The sequence below is a fragment of the Trifolium pratense genome, linkage group LG2, assembly GCF_020283565.1.
Source record: "Trifolium pratense cultivar HEN17-A07 linkage group LG2, ARS_RC_1.1, whole genome shotgun sequence".
NCBI lineage: Eukaryota > Viridiplantae > Streptophyta > Magnoliopsida > Fabales > Fabaceae > Trifolium > Trifolium pratense.
In genome coordinates, this window is record NC_060060.1 from 3225901 (window position 1) to 3241924 (window position 16024).

General features: G+C 28.9%; 2 protein-coding genes across 2 annotated transcripts; one reads left to right on the top strand and one right to left on the bottom strand.

The window, feature by feature from the left end:
* Nucleotides 1-1876: 1876 nt before the first annotated feature.
* On the bottom strand, nt 1877-3572 carry LOC123906995 (phenolic glucoside malonyltransferase 1-like). The gene has a single exon (XM_045957046.1). The coding sequence runs from the start codon at nt 3471-3473 to the stop codon at nt 2091-2093; it is 1383 nt and encodes a 460-aa protein (XP_045813002.1). The 5' UTR covers nt 3474-3572; the 3' UTR covers nt 1877-2090.
* Nucleotides 3573-12990: 9418 nt separating this feature from the next.
* Nucleotides 12991-14811, top strand: LOC123906996 (phenolic glucoside malonyltransferase 1-like). Its single transcript, XM_045957047.1, has one exon. It carries the CDS (start codon nt 13073-13075, stop codon nt 14441-14443), a length of 1371 nt encoding a protein of 456 aa, XP_045813003.1. The 5' UTR covers nt 12991-13072; the 3' UTR covers nt 14444-14811.
* Nucleotides 14812-16024: the final 1213 nt, after the last annotated feature.

The following is a 16024-nucleotide window of genomic DNA, read 5'->3' on the forward strand; positions in this document are numbered from 1 at the left end:
AGGAGTGAGGTGAGAGTGGTTTCCGGTGCTTGATCAAAGATTCGGAAAGTCTCACACTTATGAGTTATATGTCTTACGTTAGACGAAAGAGTTGATGTTGATCGAACAATATATTTAAAATGTGAATGTCAAACTCACTTATATACTTCAACTTAATATCTTGATCCACGTTCAACACATAGTATATTATAATAGGGGTGCAGGGTGCGATAAGGTGTCTGGCCTTTATTTTTTGAGGGCTTCAAAAATATTTATATATGATAATAGGTCTTTTAGAAAAATGATGATTCAAAAAAATAAAATAAAAAGTTCCAATATTTTTTTTAATTTACTTTTGTTCGCCCAATCTAAAGTGGCTAGGTTTAATTTTTAGAAGGAAAAAAAAAATTGTCATGTCTCAAACACAAACAAAAATGCGTGTATCTTCTCATTTCAACTGCTAGAAGAAATGTTTTTTTAAAGTAGCTAGAAGATATTTTGTTGTTACTGATTAGAATATAATTAATATTTTATATAAAGATGACTATTTTTATGTTATTGATGTTATTTATAATTTAAATGAGTACCATTCTTTGAACTTTTGCGTTTTTTTTATTAAATGATTCATTTTTAATATTCGGTGTCGAGCCTTCAAATTGTCGTTGGTCTATGCTCACATATGTTAGAGACATTGGAGAGAGGATTCTCTCATGTTACTTTAGGTAAAAAAAACTTTTTGGGCAATTGATTTAGGTGGAAGAAATTGAGAAAAACAAGTAGTAGCTGACACCAAAACATTAAAATTCGAGGAAGCAAAACATAGGAGTCTTCATCATAAAAATAATAAAATAGATGTAAGAATTTCTTTGAGAACGCACAGTCATGTGTCAATTTTTAAGTCAATATTCTCAATGTTGCAAAGTTTGTTGTTTTTTCTAAAATTAAAATAAAATTGAGGTTGCAAACCTTAAATTTGTTTATTGTACTCAACAAATTGCCGATACAAAGTTATATATGCTCAAAGCCACTAGGTTTAATATAATAGTGGGAGGTTTGTGTAGTATATTAAAGGTCTTGAATTCGATCTAAATTTCATTGTAAACAAAAAAAAATTATATATGACTCAATCAAACATGAATCTTTGTACTTATTCTTAGATACAATGTTCAGATTTCACATAAGAGAATATCTAGTAGCATAGCTCAATCAAACATTAATCGTCTCTCATTTTGTTTCCGTTTTTCTTTCTTCTTTTTTTTAACGAAAAAACGATATTCATTCATTCAAATCAGCAGAGCACATCAATCGAAATCATTACATATTCAAATTCGCAAAAAACCAAAAAGGATGAGTCTGCGAACAAACTCACAGCATCCAAGTTAATAGCATAAAACAGCTCAATGTCTACAAATATAATAAACTCCAAGTGTCCGGAATAGTCATGCCTCCGGATCTGCAACGTTGACGACTCTAAAATCATTGTATCTGCTCTGAATTTAGATTGAAACAAATTTGCAAATTTAAACAAAACAAACACCGTACAAAAACGGGACAAACACATTACGAAGATGGGATAACAAACAACTACGCACTAAGGCGGGACAAATGAAAAAATCACAAAAGAAAAACTCAAATGAAACCTAAAATTATGTGTAAATCACTTATTGAATTGAAAAAGAAATTAAAAAACAACCAAGATGGGTGATTCCGGATCAAAATTGATCCTAAATCATCCCTCCCTAATGGATGAACCAAGAGAAAATAAAAATTAGGGTTGTAATGCCTCTCGCGGCCGAGAGGAGAAAACTAAACATTGCTATTTAACTTTTTAATCCTTCATTGTCTCTATCAAACATATCATGAAAATTGAAAAAATACAACTAAGATGGATTATGGCTTAGCAAAACATATAATTCATTAATTCAATCTAACAAAAAAAATACTAAAAGAAAACAAGTATTTTTTTTCTTTCTCTAACAACATTCCTTCATCAGCATCTTAAAATACATATAATAATTTCTCTATGATAACCATTCTTATATTCGCACAATAATCATCTGATTTTGATTGAATGGTTCAGATCTACAACCACATTATTCCACTTCCTTATATTATTCCAAAGATTCAAGTCCTTGAACAAAAAGTTGAGCAAATTCCTCCATTTGTTGCTTGTTCAAAGCCAAACCAATCTCAACTCCACCATCATTATTCTTACTTTCACTAATAGAAAATGCTCCTGTTTTATCTGTTGAAGTCAAATCAACTTTCTTAGGCTTTCCAAATCCAAAATCAATACCATAAACTTCAAACCTTGGTGATCCAGCAATAGCATATATTTTAATGCTCTTATGACCAATTTCCAGCATAGTATCTAACCAATTTTCAGCATCATTCAATACTCCATCATTTTTCACCTTATTCAAACCTCCATTCATCCCTTCCAAAGCACTTAAAAATCCTTCTTGTCCAATAAGTTTCTTTGGCTCAAGCTCAACTATTTGTCCTCCAACACAATTTCCAATATACATAGAAGAAATTGGAGGATCCATTCTTGTTCTACAGTCAACAGTAAATGCGAAAACCACTTCCTTTGGTTGTTCTACTTTTACTAAACATGATAACACATAAGCACAAGTAATTGAAAAAGTTGACAAATTTGTAGCATTCATATTTTTCATCTCATTTCTTGCATACTCTTTAAGCTTTTGAATATTTGAGGGTGTCAATTCAAATAAACCTTTAATTGCACCCTTTTTTGATGAACCATAAGAATCCCAAATTTTGAGACTTTTATTATTAGGTCCACCATGTTTCATCAAAGTATTAGCATATGCTTCACTAATTCCATTGTAATGATCTTCTATCAATGATCTATCAAGAAATGGTGTTAGATTTTCAGGTAAAGATATAAAAGATGAATCAAGGTTAGAATTAGAAGATGTAATATAGGACCATGATTTCAAAAAAATTGTTGAAGATTTTCCATCTAAACCAGCATGATGTGATGTTATTCCAATGCAAAAACCATTGTTTGGAAACAAAGTGACTTGAAATGAAACCAAAGGAGCTTTTTCATGTGAAGTATTCAAAAGGGGTATCAAATGATGTCTTTTTGAAGCATCACAATGATTAGAAGAAAGATCTTTGAAACTTGAGTTTGATTCGACAACGGTCAAGGAAACAAAATCGCCAGAAACATAGTTTATGATTGGTTTCGCTGAACCAATTGGCCAAACTATGTTTCCGGCGAAAGGGAGAAAGTGTTGGAGTGTGAGTGAAAGTGAGTGTTTGAGATTTGGAAGAAAAGTTTCATAGAAAAAATTGGTTGAGTTTGTGAATTCATAGAAGAAGAGACGTTCAACTGGTGGAAATTTTAGCCATAGAAGATCAAAGAAAGTGAGGGGAAGTGAGGTTGGTGATTGAGAAGGTTTTGTTGGTTCATGAAATGGTTCAATGTTGCAAACTTCAACAACTTTGAATGATTCTTGTGCCATGGGAAAATAGATAAGATCAGAAAGAAAGAAAGAAGGAGTGTTGCATAGCAACCATTGTCCAAAACATTAATATATAATGATTTGATGATGGAAACAATTTGTTATATTAATTTTTAAAATATCTTCTTAAATTTTTATTGTTGAGATATGATTTAGTTTTTTTTTTTTTTTTTTTGACTAAAAATAAGATTGAATATTCCTCACCACTATAATGGAAATAAATGAAATTTAATAATATGAAGTAATAGCTTCCTAGCTGACAAGGTAAAGAAGGCATCATGATTTGTTGAAATATTTTTTTTTGTTATGAATATATTAGTAGATGTTCATTAATCCTGACACATATTCATTGGCCCATATATTATCCTATAAATAAATCATATGATACAATGTAAGACATACTTTGAATAAAATAATACAATAGTCTATTTCTTTCTCTTCTCCTTTACTTTCATTCTTCTCTATTATTATTATTCTCTAGAAATAGATGATAACATTTTTTACTTTTTTTATTCTAGAACTTACTTTTTCTCTTTGTAAAGAAATATTTATTTTGTTCTTTGACAACTAATGATTGATATCGTCACTTTTTTTATACTTAATTTGGTTTTTGATGAAGACTAACCACTGTAAATAATGGAGAATGTTAACTTGTGCCCTTAAGGCACATATTAAGGAAGCAAAAATAGAAATTATTAAATGCTAATTTGTGCATTTTGACTTTTGAAGCATTAAATTTCTTGTATCATTAAATGTTGAATTTCTATTTTGGTATATCTTAACATGTGCCCTCAAAACCATAAATAATTGAGATGTATGAGACTAACCACGTCATGTGTAAATTATTTCACGTCATGCATCCAATGAGATTTGGCTAGTTGTAGACTTTATACACAAAATACAAATACAGCGATAAATATAATTTTTTTATGTTAGGCTGATATTGGTTTATTGTCGTTAACGATGACTATAATCTCTGTCTTTTTCATACGCATGAATTAGAAATTGAACCTCTAACCATATGCTTAATGAGATCAAGATCTTTACCACTCAAACCAATTCATTGATTGGTAACAATAATAGTATTTTATCTAGTTGAATGAATAAAATAAAATATTCAACGGAAAATATAATTTGGTCAAATATTTTATCTAGTATTTTATATAATTTTTTTTTAATTCTCATAGATAACTTATTGAGAGTCCTGGGCCGCCAATAACGCTTATTGGCGAGCGTTTTTGTGAGGGTCCAAGGCTGCCAATAATACTTGTATTTGTGACGAATTTTGTACATTATTGAGGGTTTTTGGCCATCAATAATCTTTTGTTTTCTTGTAGTGAATAAAGAGTATTTTGCTATTAATATGCTCTCAAAATAATAATAGTTTTTTTTCTCCTGTTCTTTTTTCATTTCCATAATAGACATATTCTAATTGAATAAATGAATAAAATATAGGCTATTTAACAAAAAAAACATTTAAGAAAAATACAATTTGGTCAAACAACGATTATTTGATCATTAATATGCTCTTGAAATAATTCTAATATATAGTTTATTTTTTATTATCTTACAATAGTGAGGACTTCTCTAAGCATTATACGCATAGTGATATGATATGAAAATTTTGTAAAGATTCGACTTTTTTAAAGCGAGTCATTCATTTTAGAGTATACAGTTAATAATATCAATTAATAATTAATGAGTCAAATATATAGCACAAAAATATTTATAAAATGTATTTATCTTCATAAACAAAATGTATTTATCAGAGTTTTTATTTTCATTTCATAGAAAGATGGTAATTTTATAACAATAGCCTTAAATTTTTATCAAAAGCAATAGCCTTAAATTAAGTAAAGATGAAAAATGAAAACAATAACATTTGATTTTTTTATCATTTTTTGAAAACTCGTTCTACAATAGTAGTACACTGGTACTAGTGAAATGTCAATGTAGTCACTGACAGTGTTTGTTGTCTCTAGAACTAAAACGAATCTCAATTATGAAATCTAGCGACTAAACAACTAGGAAAAAAAAAATGCCTACCCAATTTTTGTGTTTGTCTGTTTCTAAACTTATGGCACCTTTGGGTGGGGTAGTAAAATAAACAGCCACCCCTATTCCGAGGACACGTGGGTGCATGTGAGTGAGTTGGTGAGACATGAAATCTTAACCTAACCCAATTGAGATTCGTTTTAGTTCCAGAGACAACAATCCTTGTCGGTGTGACTAAGTTGAAATTGGGAATGAATTCTCTATCGTAATTTATAGTTGAGAGAATAAAGTGTGGTTTGTTATCATTGATCAAGAGCGAGAAACATATAAAAATTTAGAGAAAATGAATTTAGATTGTGTTATATTACACTTTATTCTCTCAAGTGTGATTTACACTTGAGAGAATCCATTTCATTGACACTTAAGATTTTGTTATGAATAATATGTAATGAATGTCCATTATTGTGTAGGTTTTCTTGTCCCCTAATTGTGTCCTATAAATAAGACCCCTTTGTTACAATGTAAAGCACACTTGTGAATAGAATAATAACAATGGTCTATTCCTTTCTCTTCTCTCTTTCTCTTCTCCTTCTATATTCTTGCTATTCTTTAGAAATAGTTCATAACACGTTATCAGCACGATAGTCTCTCCCCTTTCAAGAAAGGTATAGCAACAAAGGGAAGTGACAATTTTATTTTATGTATGATTTTTTTTATTCTATTCTTTCAGATAATTTTGTCTTCTTGTTTTTTTATATTGATTCACAAACCTTCGATCCAGAAGTATCGTGGTGAAATTTTTGAAATATGAATCCTGAAGATTCATAGTGTGATAAAATTTTAAAATATGAATCCTGAAGATTCATATTATGATGAAATTTTAAAATATGAATCCTGAAGATTCATAGTGTGATAAAATTTTAAAATATGAATCTTGAAGATTCATATTATGATGAAATTTTAAAATATGAATCCTGAAGATTCATGGTGTGATAAATTTTAAAATATGAATCCTGAAGATTCATAGTATGATGAAATTTTAAAATATGAATCCTGAAGATTCATAGATATAAGTAAAATGAACATCAATCCCTGAAGGATTGGATAAATAACTGATTGAATATATATTTGATCCGTTATACATGTTCTTAAACAATTTTAAAATCAATTTGTGTTACCCACGAATTCCTGAAGAATTCATTACGGATACATCTTTGAAGGATTGTACAATTAGATATACTCCCTCCGGTCCTTATTATAAGAAACACTTTGACAAAATTACACAGACCAAGGAAGGTAAATTTTCTCATTAATGATTCTAACATTTTATGTTATATTCCAAAACTAACCTTTGACTAGCATGGGAAATAGGCCTCTCTAATTAATGCACTAGCATTATATGAATTATTTGATTGTATTTAATAAGGGTACAAATGGAATTGTGTCAAAGTGTTTCTTATAAAAAGGACCAAATAAAAATTCCAAAGTGTTTCTTATAAAAAGGACCGGAGGGAGTATTATAATATAACGAAGAATATGGATTATTCTTATGAGGATTGCATAAAAGATTATTCTTACATTATAACAATATTATATAGTTCCTGAAGAACTTAAAAGAAAAATCAAATTATTTCTTAAGAATTCCAGAAGAATTCAATATACATATGCATCCCTAAAGGATAGTTTTACCAATTTTTATAAAATTTTGGCAATTTACAATTTTCAATGGATTTATTTATTTATTTCTATATTGTACAAAACATAAAAAATGTATATCATATGCCAATTTTCTTATCAATACGTTATATGCCAATTTATTTTTATTTTTTCAATAAGTTACTAATTAATCTTATTCATAACATAGGTTACATTATAATTATTATTAAGTTACTATTTAATTTGCATTATAAATTTTCAGTATGTTACATTACATTAGTATTAATAAAAAATAATTGGAATTATTTTTTTTTATTTGACTATGTTTATTATGCTTATCTAAGTATTTGCTTAATTTTATTATTTGATGATAGTATATATCAATAATAAATGAATGAAAAATCATTCCCATAAGTGAATGAAGTCCAACCCATTGATGTTACTCCATTCCCAGAAGTGAATGTAGCAACACACGATTACCATGGACAAAAATTGTGGCCATCGTTGAGGTAATAGTCATGGCCGTGTTAATTTTAAAAGCTCGGCTTCTCGCTAGAATTGAAAGAAAAAAGGAAAAGTAGACAAATTAGCAAAACTAATGAAAATATATGTGATATTAGCTAGTTCCCGAAGAACTAATTAAAGAATAAAAAGGGAAAACCTTGATATTGAAGCATCTTTGAATGATTGCTCAAAGAATAAAATTTTCTTGAAGAAATTATGAAGATTATTATGATCATTATATGAAGATCACTTGTGATATAGTTCTTGAAAAGCTAAAGCTTTAATTTGGCGCATCTTTGATGGATTGCTCAAAGAATATGGATTTTCTTAACCAATATTATGAAAGATTGTAAAATTGTGTTTTTCTCTAGCCATTCTGAATAGAGATTTGTTGTTGAGTTCCTGAAGAACTAATTTTTGTTTACAACATGATTAAAGTCCATATGATCTATTTGATCTTAGTATAAATTGGACCAAAATTAAAATAACAATTATGTATGTCTCTTGAATATGCTCCTGAAGTAGCAAACTTATGAAAATAATTTCAAAAAATATCTGATTAATCATATTTTAGATTGGTACAATTTCAATAATTATCAATTGAAATGTGAAAGTTTTTACATGATAATTCGACTTTATTTCTCGATGTACAACTTAGTAAGATCTCTATCTATCTATTTTATATTTTACTATGAGGTAGACGATTATTATTCCCTATGAAATATATACCTAAGAAAAAAGTTACATTTAGCTTTTTATACATTAAACTTTGAATTTATTTTATGGTGATTATGTTTTCTTAAGCTTTGAATACAATTATTTTCTTAATTACTTATAATTATAATTCGGTTACAGTTTGTAAATATAAACTGATTTTAATTATTCCGGTTACATATTTAAATCAATTGATTGATTTTAATTTTAAAATCTTTTCATTGTTACTATATTTTAATTTCTAATTCTACTGAAATCCACATAAAAAAAATAATTTGTTATACTTTATTTTTACTCTTTTAATTCTCATACAAATAAATTATTACTATTTTTTTTATTGTGTTCCACCGAAAAGATTTTTTTTTTTTGTAGAAACATATTTGTTTAGCTTGAAAATATTCATCAATACTACTATTCATGAAAAAATAAATTTTATATTTGGTAGTACGAAAATTATTGAAGACTCCAGAAGAGTCAATGCATTGTTATATCGAGAAACAAAGTTGCACTTTGCTAATGTATTTTATATTTTAAGTCTTAAAGAAATTTGTTACCGAAGGATATTCACATAAATGAATATCATATTGAAACAAGAAACGACGGAGATATTTTATCTCTATATTACGAGACATATTATCAACTTTTATCTCTAGTTTGTGGTGTACTTATGATATTAGTGCAACTTAAGCACATGTTTAAGTAAATCAGAAGTTTACAATTTAAAATATATTAAGTTTGTAATTGGCAAGATTGGATGGGTCATCCCGAATCTATTATGATGTGAAATATAAAATAATTTTATATGAATTGAAGGGCCTAAAGTTTCTTCAATTTAATAATTTTTATATGTTACTAGTTCCCGAAGGAAGTTGATAAATTAAGTAAATGAGCATATTTTATTTTTTAGAATATATATAAGGTGATATTTGTAAATCAATACACCGATCATGTGGACCGATTAGATTCCTAAAATTTTAATTGATGCATCAACTAAATGGTCACATGTATGTTTGTTATAAACTCACAACCAGAAGTTTGTGAGATTATTTTTAAGAGATCGTTTTATATATATTATTCTAGAAAATATTTGATAAATATCATATGTTAATTGAAATTTATACCAAACATTTTGTGAAATATGTTCATACAAACAAAAAATAATGGACCTGAAGATTCATTCTAAGTTATAGTTGGGAACACTCAAACATGTATGTTGAGATATTGAATAGCATCATGCCAACAAATTATTATATACATAAGATCTCCCCTAATTTATTTGAATTTTAGTTTATAAACCTATTTTCCCATATAAACATTTTTGGATGTGTTGGGTACGTCTCAATTGCTCCAATATAATGCATTTAAATGGGTAGTAAAAGAATATTGGGAAAATAATTTTTATATGAATCTCCAAAGTGAGCCAATAATTGGAGATTTTTTTACAGCTTTATGGGCTGATTATCAATTGGTGAATTAGTTTTCCCAATATTAGGGGGAGATAATAAGCAGCTAAAAATATGAACTAGAAGTTCAATTGAAATGTTTTGAAATAAATTAATAATTGTTATTTTGATCCTCTTAGAAATCAATATGAACCAGAAGTTCAAAAGATAACTCATTTGCAAAGTTTATGAAATCAATCAACAGCTGCTAATGCTCCAATAAAAATGAATGTCCCTGTTGGACAATCTAATATTGCAAATGATTCCTAACCACGCGTGAAGCATGGTAAGCAAATCGGTTCCAAAGATAAAAATCCTCAAATAAGAAAAGGAGCTAAAAACAAAGATGACCCGAGTGAGGATATGAAAATAGTATTTGACATAATTAATTTTCCAGTTCCAGAAGAACTTATCAGGTACCTGTAATTTACGAAAATATAGAGATCTCGACAAACTATGTCATGAATGGAATACGATGGAACCGAGATGAAGTCAACGTTGACAATATTTTTGCACATAATAAAGCGCTATATATGTGATAAATGACAATGAGGATCATAAATCAAAGTCTATTAAGGATTATAGACAATGAAATGATTGACTAAATAGATAGACGCAATTGATACAAAATTAAACTAGCTTTGCAAAGCGGAATGTTTTTGGACCCGTAGTCAATTTCATCTGCAGATGAAAATAATTCGATATGAATAAGTTTTCAAGAGAAAAATAATGGAAATAAAATATTTAGAGTTTGAGTTCTTATTCAAGTATATTGATAAATGTCTATCATTGATTTTCAAGAAGCATATTCACTTGAAGTGAATTCAAAAATTAATTAAGTTGAGTAGCATATGAAATACTCAATTCATGAGAAATATGTGTTTTAACGTATTTGACTGGCTCACTTGATAATGATGATCCCGAAAGGATTTAGTTATATTTGACAATGAATTTTTTATATCTGAGGCTTATATTGATGATAAAAATATCATTAAGACTCCTGAAGAGCTTATGAGATATTGTTATTTTTCTTACAAAATAAGTAATTGAAGAATGCTTCGTGAATCATGAACCTTATATAAAACATGATTCTATATGAAATTGTTGAAAGTTCATCAATAGTGAACTACTAATTGGTCCTGAAGTACCATATATCAAATGTTAATATATTTGTTGAGAAATATCATTTGCTATAAATATTATCAGAACTCCTGAAGAGCTTCTGAAATTTGTAGATTAAAGAAATATGTTGGATGCGCAAAGTTTATTTGGAATCGCAAATTTATAATAAAATTATATAGCAAAAGTATTAAAACAGTTTGACATGGACAAATCTGTTGTGTACTAAAATGGTTGCGATGTCATTTGATCTGAGCAAAGATAGTGTAATGCATTAAGAAAAATGATGAACAATTTGAATTGGTCCTGAAGTATCATATCTTAATTCAATTAAGGACACTGATATATTTTACTATATATAGTTATACATGTCGTGGTATTTTATTCAACTAACACAGATATTGGAACAAAGTCAATCATAATATTTATACCTTAAAGAAACACCAATATCATTCAATCATGTGAAGTTTTCAGTACTACATCAAGCAAGTTGAGAAGACATTTTTGTCGAGGTCTGTAATTCAACACATACAAGAAACTTGTTGTTTTTATTACAAAAAGGTGGTTCATGCAACAATTCAATATGAAGATAATATCAGACACACTGCTAATTTGGAGAAGAACATAATAAAGAAGATATGACAGATCTTTCTACAAGTCAACTTCAAGTAAAACTTTTGATCAACTAGTACTGAAGATTATTTGGTTTTTCATCTCTATATAATTGTCTTTATGAGGGGGAGACACAAATATGCACTGCACTCTTTTTCCCTTCACCATGGTTTTATCCCATTGGGTTTTCCTGGTAAGGTTTTTAATGAGGCAGTTCACACACAAATGATGATGTACTCTTTTTCCTTCACTAGGTTTTTTTTTTAGAGAAAGAATATCCTTCATGGACATTCAAGGGGGAGTGTTATGAATAATATGTAATGAATGTCCATTATTGTGTAGGTTTTCTTGTCCCCTAATTGTGTCCTATAAATAAGACCCCTTTGTTACAATGTAAAGCACACTTGTGAATAGAATAATAACAATGGTCTATTCCTTTCTCTTATCTCTTTCTCTTCTCCTTCTATATTCTTGCTATTCTTTAGAAATAGTTCATAACAGATTTCATTTTTCTTACTTAATTTAAGGATTTTTTTTAATGAATTTAAGGCTTTTGTTTTATATAAAATTACCAACTTTTTATGAAATGAAAATAAAAATCTGATAAATATTAATTAAACTCACATAATTATGAGATTCCGGGTTCGAACTCGAATCACGACGTCCGACCTAATAATTTCAACTTTTTTTTCTATATATTTATCTTTATTATATACATATATTTGACTCTTAATTAATTGATATTATTCGCTACATACTAAAAATAAATAACTCACTTTAAAAAGTCAAATCGTTACGAAATCCTCACATCACTAATCACTATGCATATGATGCTTAGAGAAAGTCCTCAATAATGCAAGATAATATAAGAGAGACTTTACTTTTTAGATTCATTAAAAATCTAATGCAACTAGATCATAATATGAACTAGATACATTATATTCTCAATGAATCTAAAAAGTAAAATCTCTCTTATATTAAGAACCGGAGGAGTATATATTAGGATTATTTCGAGAGCATATTAATGGCCAAAAAGTCGTTGTTTGACCAAATTATATTTTCCTCATATGAAATTTTTTTTATTTATTTTTTTATCAAGTAACCTATATTTTATTCATTTATTCAACTAGAAAGCATGTATATTATGGAAATGAAGAAAAAAAGAAAAAAAAAACTTTATTATTTTGAGAGCATATTAATAGTAAAATAGTCTTATTTGACCAAATTATATTTTCCTCCATTGAATATTTTATTCATTCAACTAGAATATTATTGTTGTTACTTACTAATAATGAATTAGTTCTAGTGGTAAAGATTTTGGTTCTCTTAAACATATAATTAGATGTCCGATTTCTGACTCATGCGTATGAAAAAAAAAATTAGAATGAGAAAATTTACCTTGTGTGCATTTTCCAACAAAAATTAGTCATCATTGACTATTAGTAACAAAAATAAATATTATTGTTATTAGTGTATTTGTATTATGTGTATAAAGTCTAGAAACATGCCAAACCTCATCTCATAGATTTCTCTCAATTTCCTCTCCCTTCCTCTCTCATGGCACAATCATCATCAACATCTCTCAAAGTTCATCAAATTCTTTCAATATCACCACAAAATGAAACCTCACCAACCACTTTTCCCTTCACTTTCTTTGACACTCTATGGCTAAAACTCCCACCGGTTGAACGTCTCTTCTTCTATGAACAAACCAACTTATCAACCACTTTTTTCTTTGACTCAATTCTTCCAAATCTCAAACACTCTCTTGAACTCACTCTCCAACACTTTCTCCTTCTTGTTGGTAACATCACATGGCCACAAGATTCATCTCACCCTATTATCAACTATGTCCCTAGTGATTCTATCTCTTTCATTGTAGCTGAATCCAATGAAGATTTCAACCTTTTATGTTCCAATCTTTGTGAAGCTAAAAAAAGACACACCCTTGTCCCAAAGTTGAATATTTCAGATGAAAAAGCATCAATTATTTCACTACAAGTCACTTTTTTTCCTAACCATGGATTTTGTATTGGTATAACCACACATCATGCAGCTGTTGATGGAAAATCTTCAACTTTGTTTATGAAAGTTTGGTCTTATTTTTGCTCTAACCTTGAAAAAAAATCACCCTCTTTATCTTTACCTCAAAATCTAACACCTTTTTTTGATAGGTCCATTATCAAAGACCCTTTAGGAATAAATGAAATTTATTCAAAAGGGTGGTCAAGTTTGGGTGGAGAAATAAATAATAGAAGTTTGAAGGTTTGGGAAACAATTAGTGCAACAAAAGGTGAAGCAATAAAAGGTCATTTTGAATTTTCACCTTTGGATATTCAAAAGCTTAAGAAATTTGCACAATCCAATCTTGAAAATAAAAAAATTTCAACTTTTGCTATTGTTTGTGCTTATTTGTTGGCATGTGCGGTTAAAGTTGACCAACCAAATTCCAATAAGGTAGCTTTTGTTTTTAGTGTGGATTGTAGGCCACGTTTGGATCCACCAATTAATGAAAATTATTTTGGTAATTGTATTGTGTCACAATTGGTTGTAGGCCAAACTGAGGAATTATTGAAAAAAGATTATGGATTTATTAGTGCTCTTAAAGGGATAATAAATGCTTTAAATTTTGAAAAAGGGGTGTTACATGAGGTAGAAATTTGGATGTTAAAGATACAATCAATTATGAGTGAGACTAAAAGGTTGTTTTCTATTGCTGGCTCACCTAGATTTGAGGTTTATAGTTTTGATTTTGGATGGGGAAAGCCTAAGAAAGTTGATGTTACTTCTATTGATAAAACAGGAGCATTTTCTCTTGGTGAAAGTAAGAATAATGATGGTGGAGTTGAGATTGGTTTGGCTTTGAACAAGCAACAAATGGAGGAATTTGCTCAACTTTTTGTTCAAGGACTTGAATCTTTGGAATAGTATCAAGGAAGTGGATCGTTATATGGTATCATAATAGTGTGTTCTAGATCTGAATCGTTCGATCAAAATCAGATGATCTGAGTTTTGAATTCGTGTTTTGAGTTGATTTTGCAAAGTTGGAATTGAAATTGTTAGGTGATTTGCGGAAATGGAAGAATGATTATCATAAAGAGATTCTTATATGTATTTTTAAGATGATGAATAATGTTGTAAGAGAAAGAAGAAGAAAAAAATGGTCATTGTTTTGTTTTAGTTTTTTTTTTTTTTGGTATAGTTGTTTTAGTATTTTTATTTTGTTAGATTGAATTAATGATGAATTACTATATGTTTTGTTTCCTCGAATTTCAATGTTTTGGCGTCATCTACTACGTTTTCTGTCAATGTGTTCCCCTAGAATCTCACCAATCCAATCTCTCTAACATGTGAGCATAGTCTTTTTGTCGTACTCTTTGAATTAGAATAATGGCAAGATAACCCACTTGGGGTTGGTCGAGTGGTGTTGGTTTGGTCTCTTGGAGTATGCTCCTCTTAAGGTCTCAGGTTCGATTCCCACTGGTGCCAATTTCGGTGGGCTAAGTCCATACAGAGCAAAAAAAACTCTGACTTTAAATAATATACTCTCTTCGTTACTTAATATAAGAGGCAGTTTGTTTTTTAATTCATTAAAAATCGAATGTATCTAGTATATATTTTAGACCAAATACATTAGATTCTCAATTAATCTAAAAATCAAATTTCGTTTTATATTAAGGACCGGAGGGAATATGAGTTTTTACGTTTGTATTGTCCAACATCAACTATTTGGTTTAATGTATGACATATAATATAGGCTTAATTAATAAAATGGTCCCTTAAAGACATTTTTGGTTTCAGATTGGTCCCTTAAAGAAAAAAAGGTCCAAATAGGTCCCTTAAAGAAAAAAAAGTCCGAATAGGTCCCTTAAAGACATCTCCGTTAATCAGTTTGGTCCCTAAAAAGAGGTCTAAATAGGACCAAACTGATTAACGGATATGTCTTTAAGGGACCTATTCGGACCTTTTTTTCTTTAAGGGACCTATTTAGACCTTTTTTTCTTTAAGGGACCAATATGAAACCAAAAATGTCTTTAAGGGACCATTTTATTAATTAAGCCTATAATATAACTCACACTTACACAGGGACGGATCGGGGGGGCGGCAAGCAGTGGTCAAGGCCCCCTTATCCTTTCTTACATACATATATATGTTATAGGCATTTAATTGAATCTCAACTCTAATACTACAAATACTTGGTATTAGTATATTATAAATTAAAAAATTCGACTGAGAGGGAAAAACTAACTTTGTATACTTCAAATATTTTCTGACAGAGATTAATCGCCGTAAAATGACGGTGAAAAATTCATACTTATACTATGGTAACAAAAAAAATCACATCAATGATGTAAATAAAAATAATCTATATAAATAAATTCATTAATTTTATTATTTTCCTATTTTTCGTCCTCTGGTATGATAAGCTTCTAGATCCGTCCCTGCACTTACATATTATTATTGTTATTTTCGGTTTAGAAAAATTCGATTTTGAAAAAAGCACCGAAG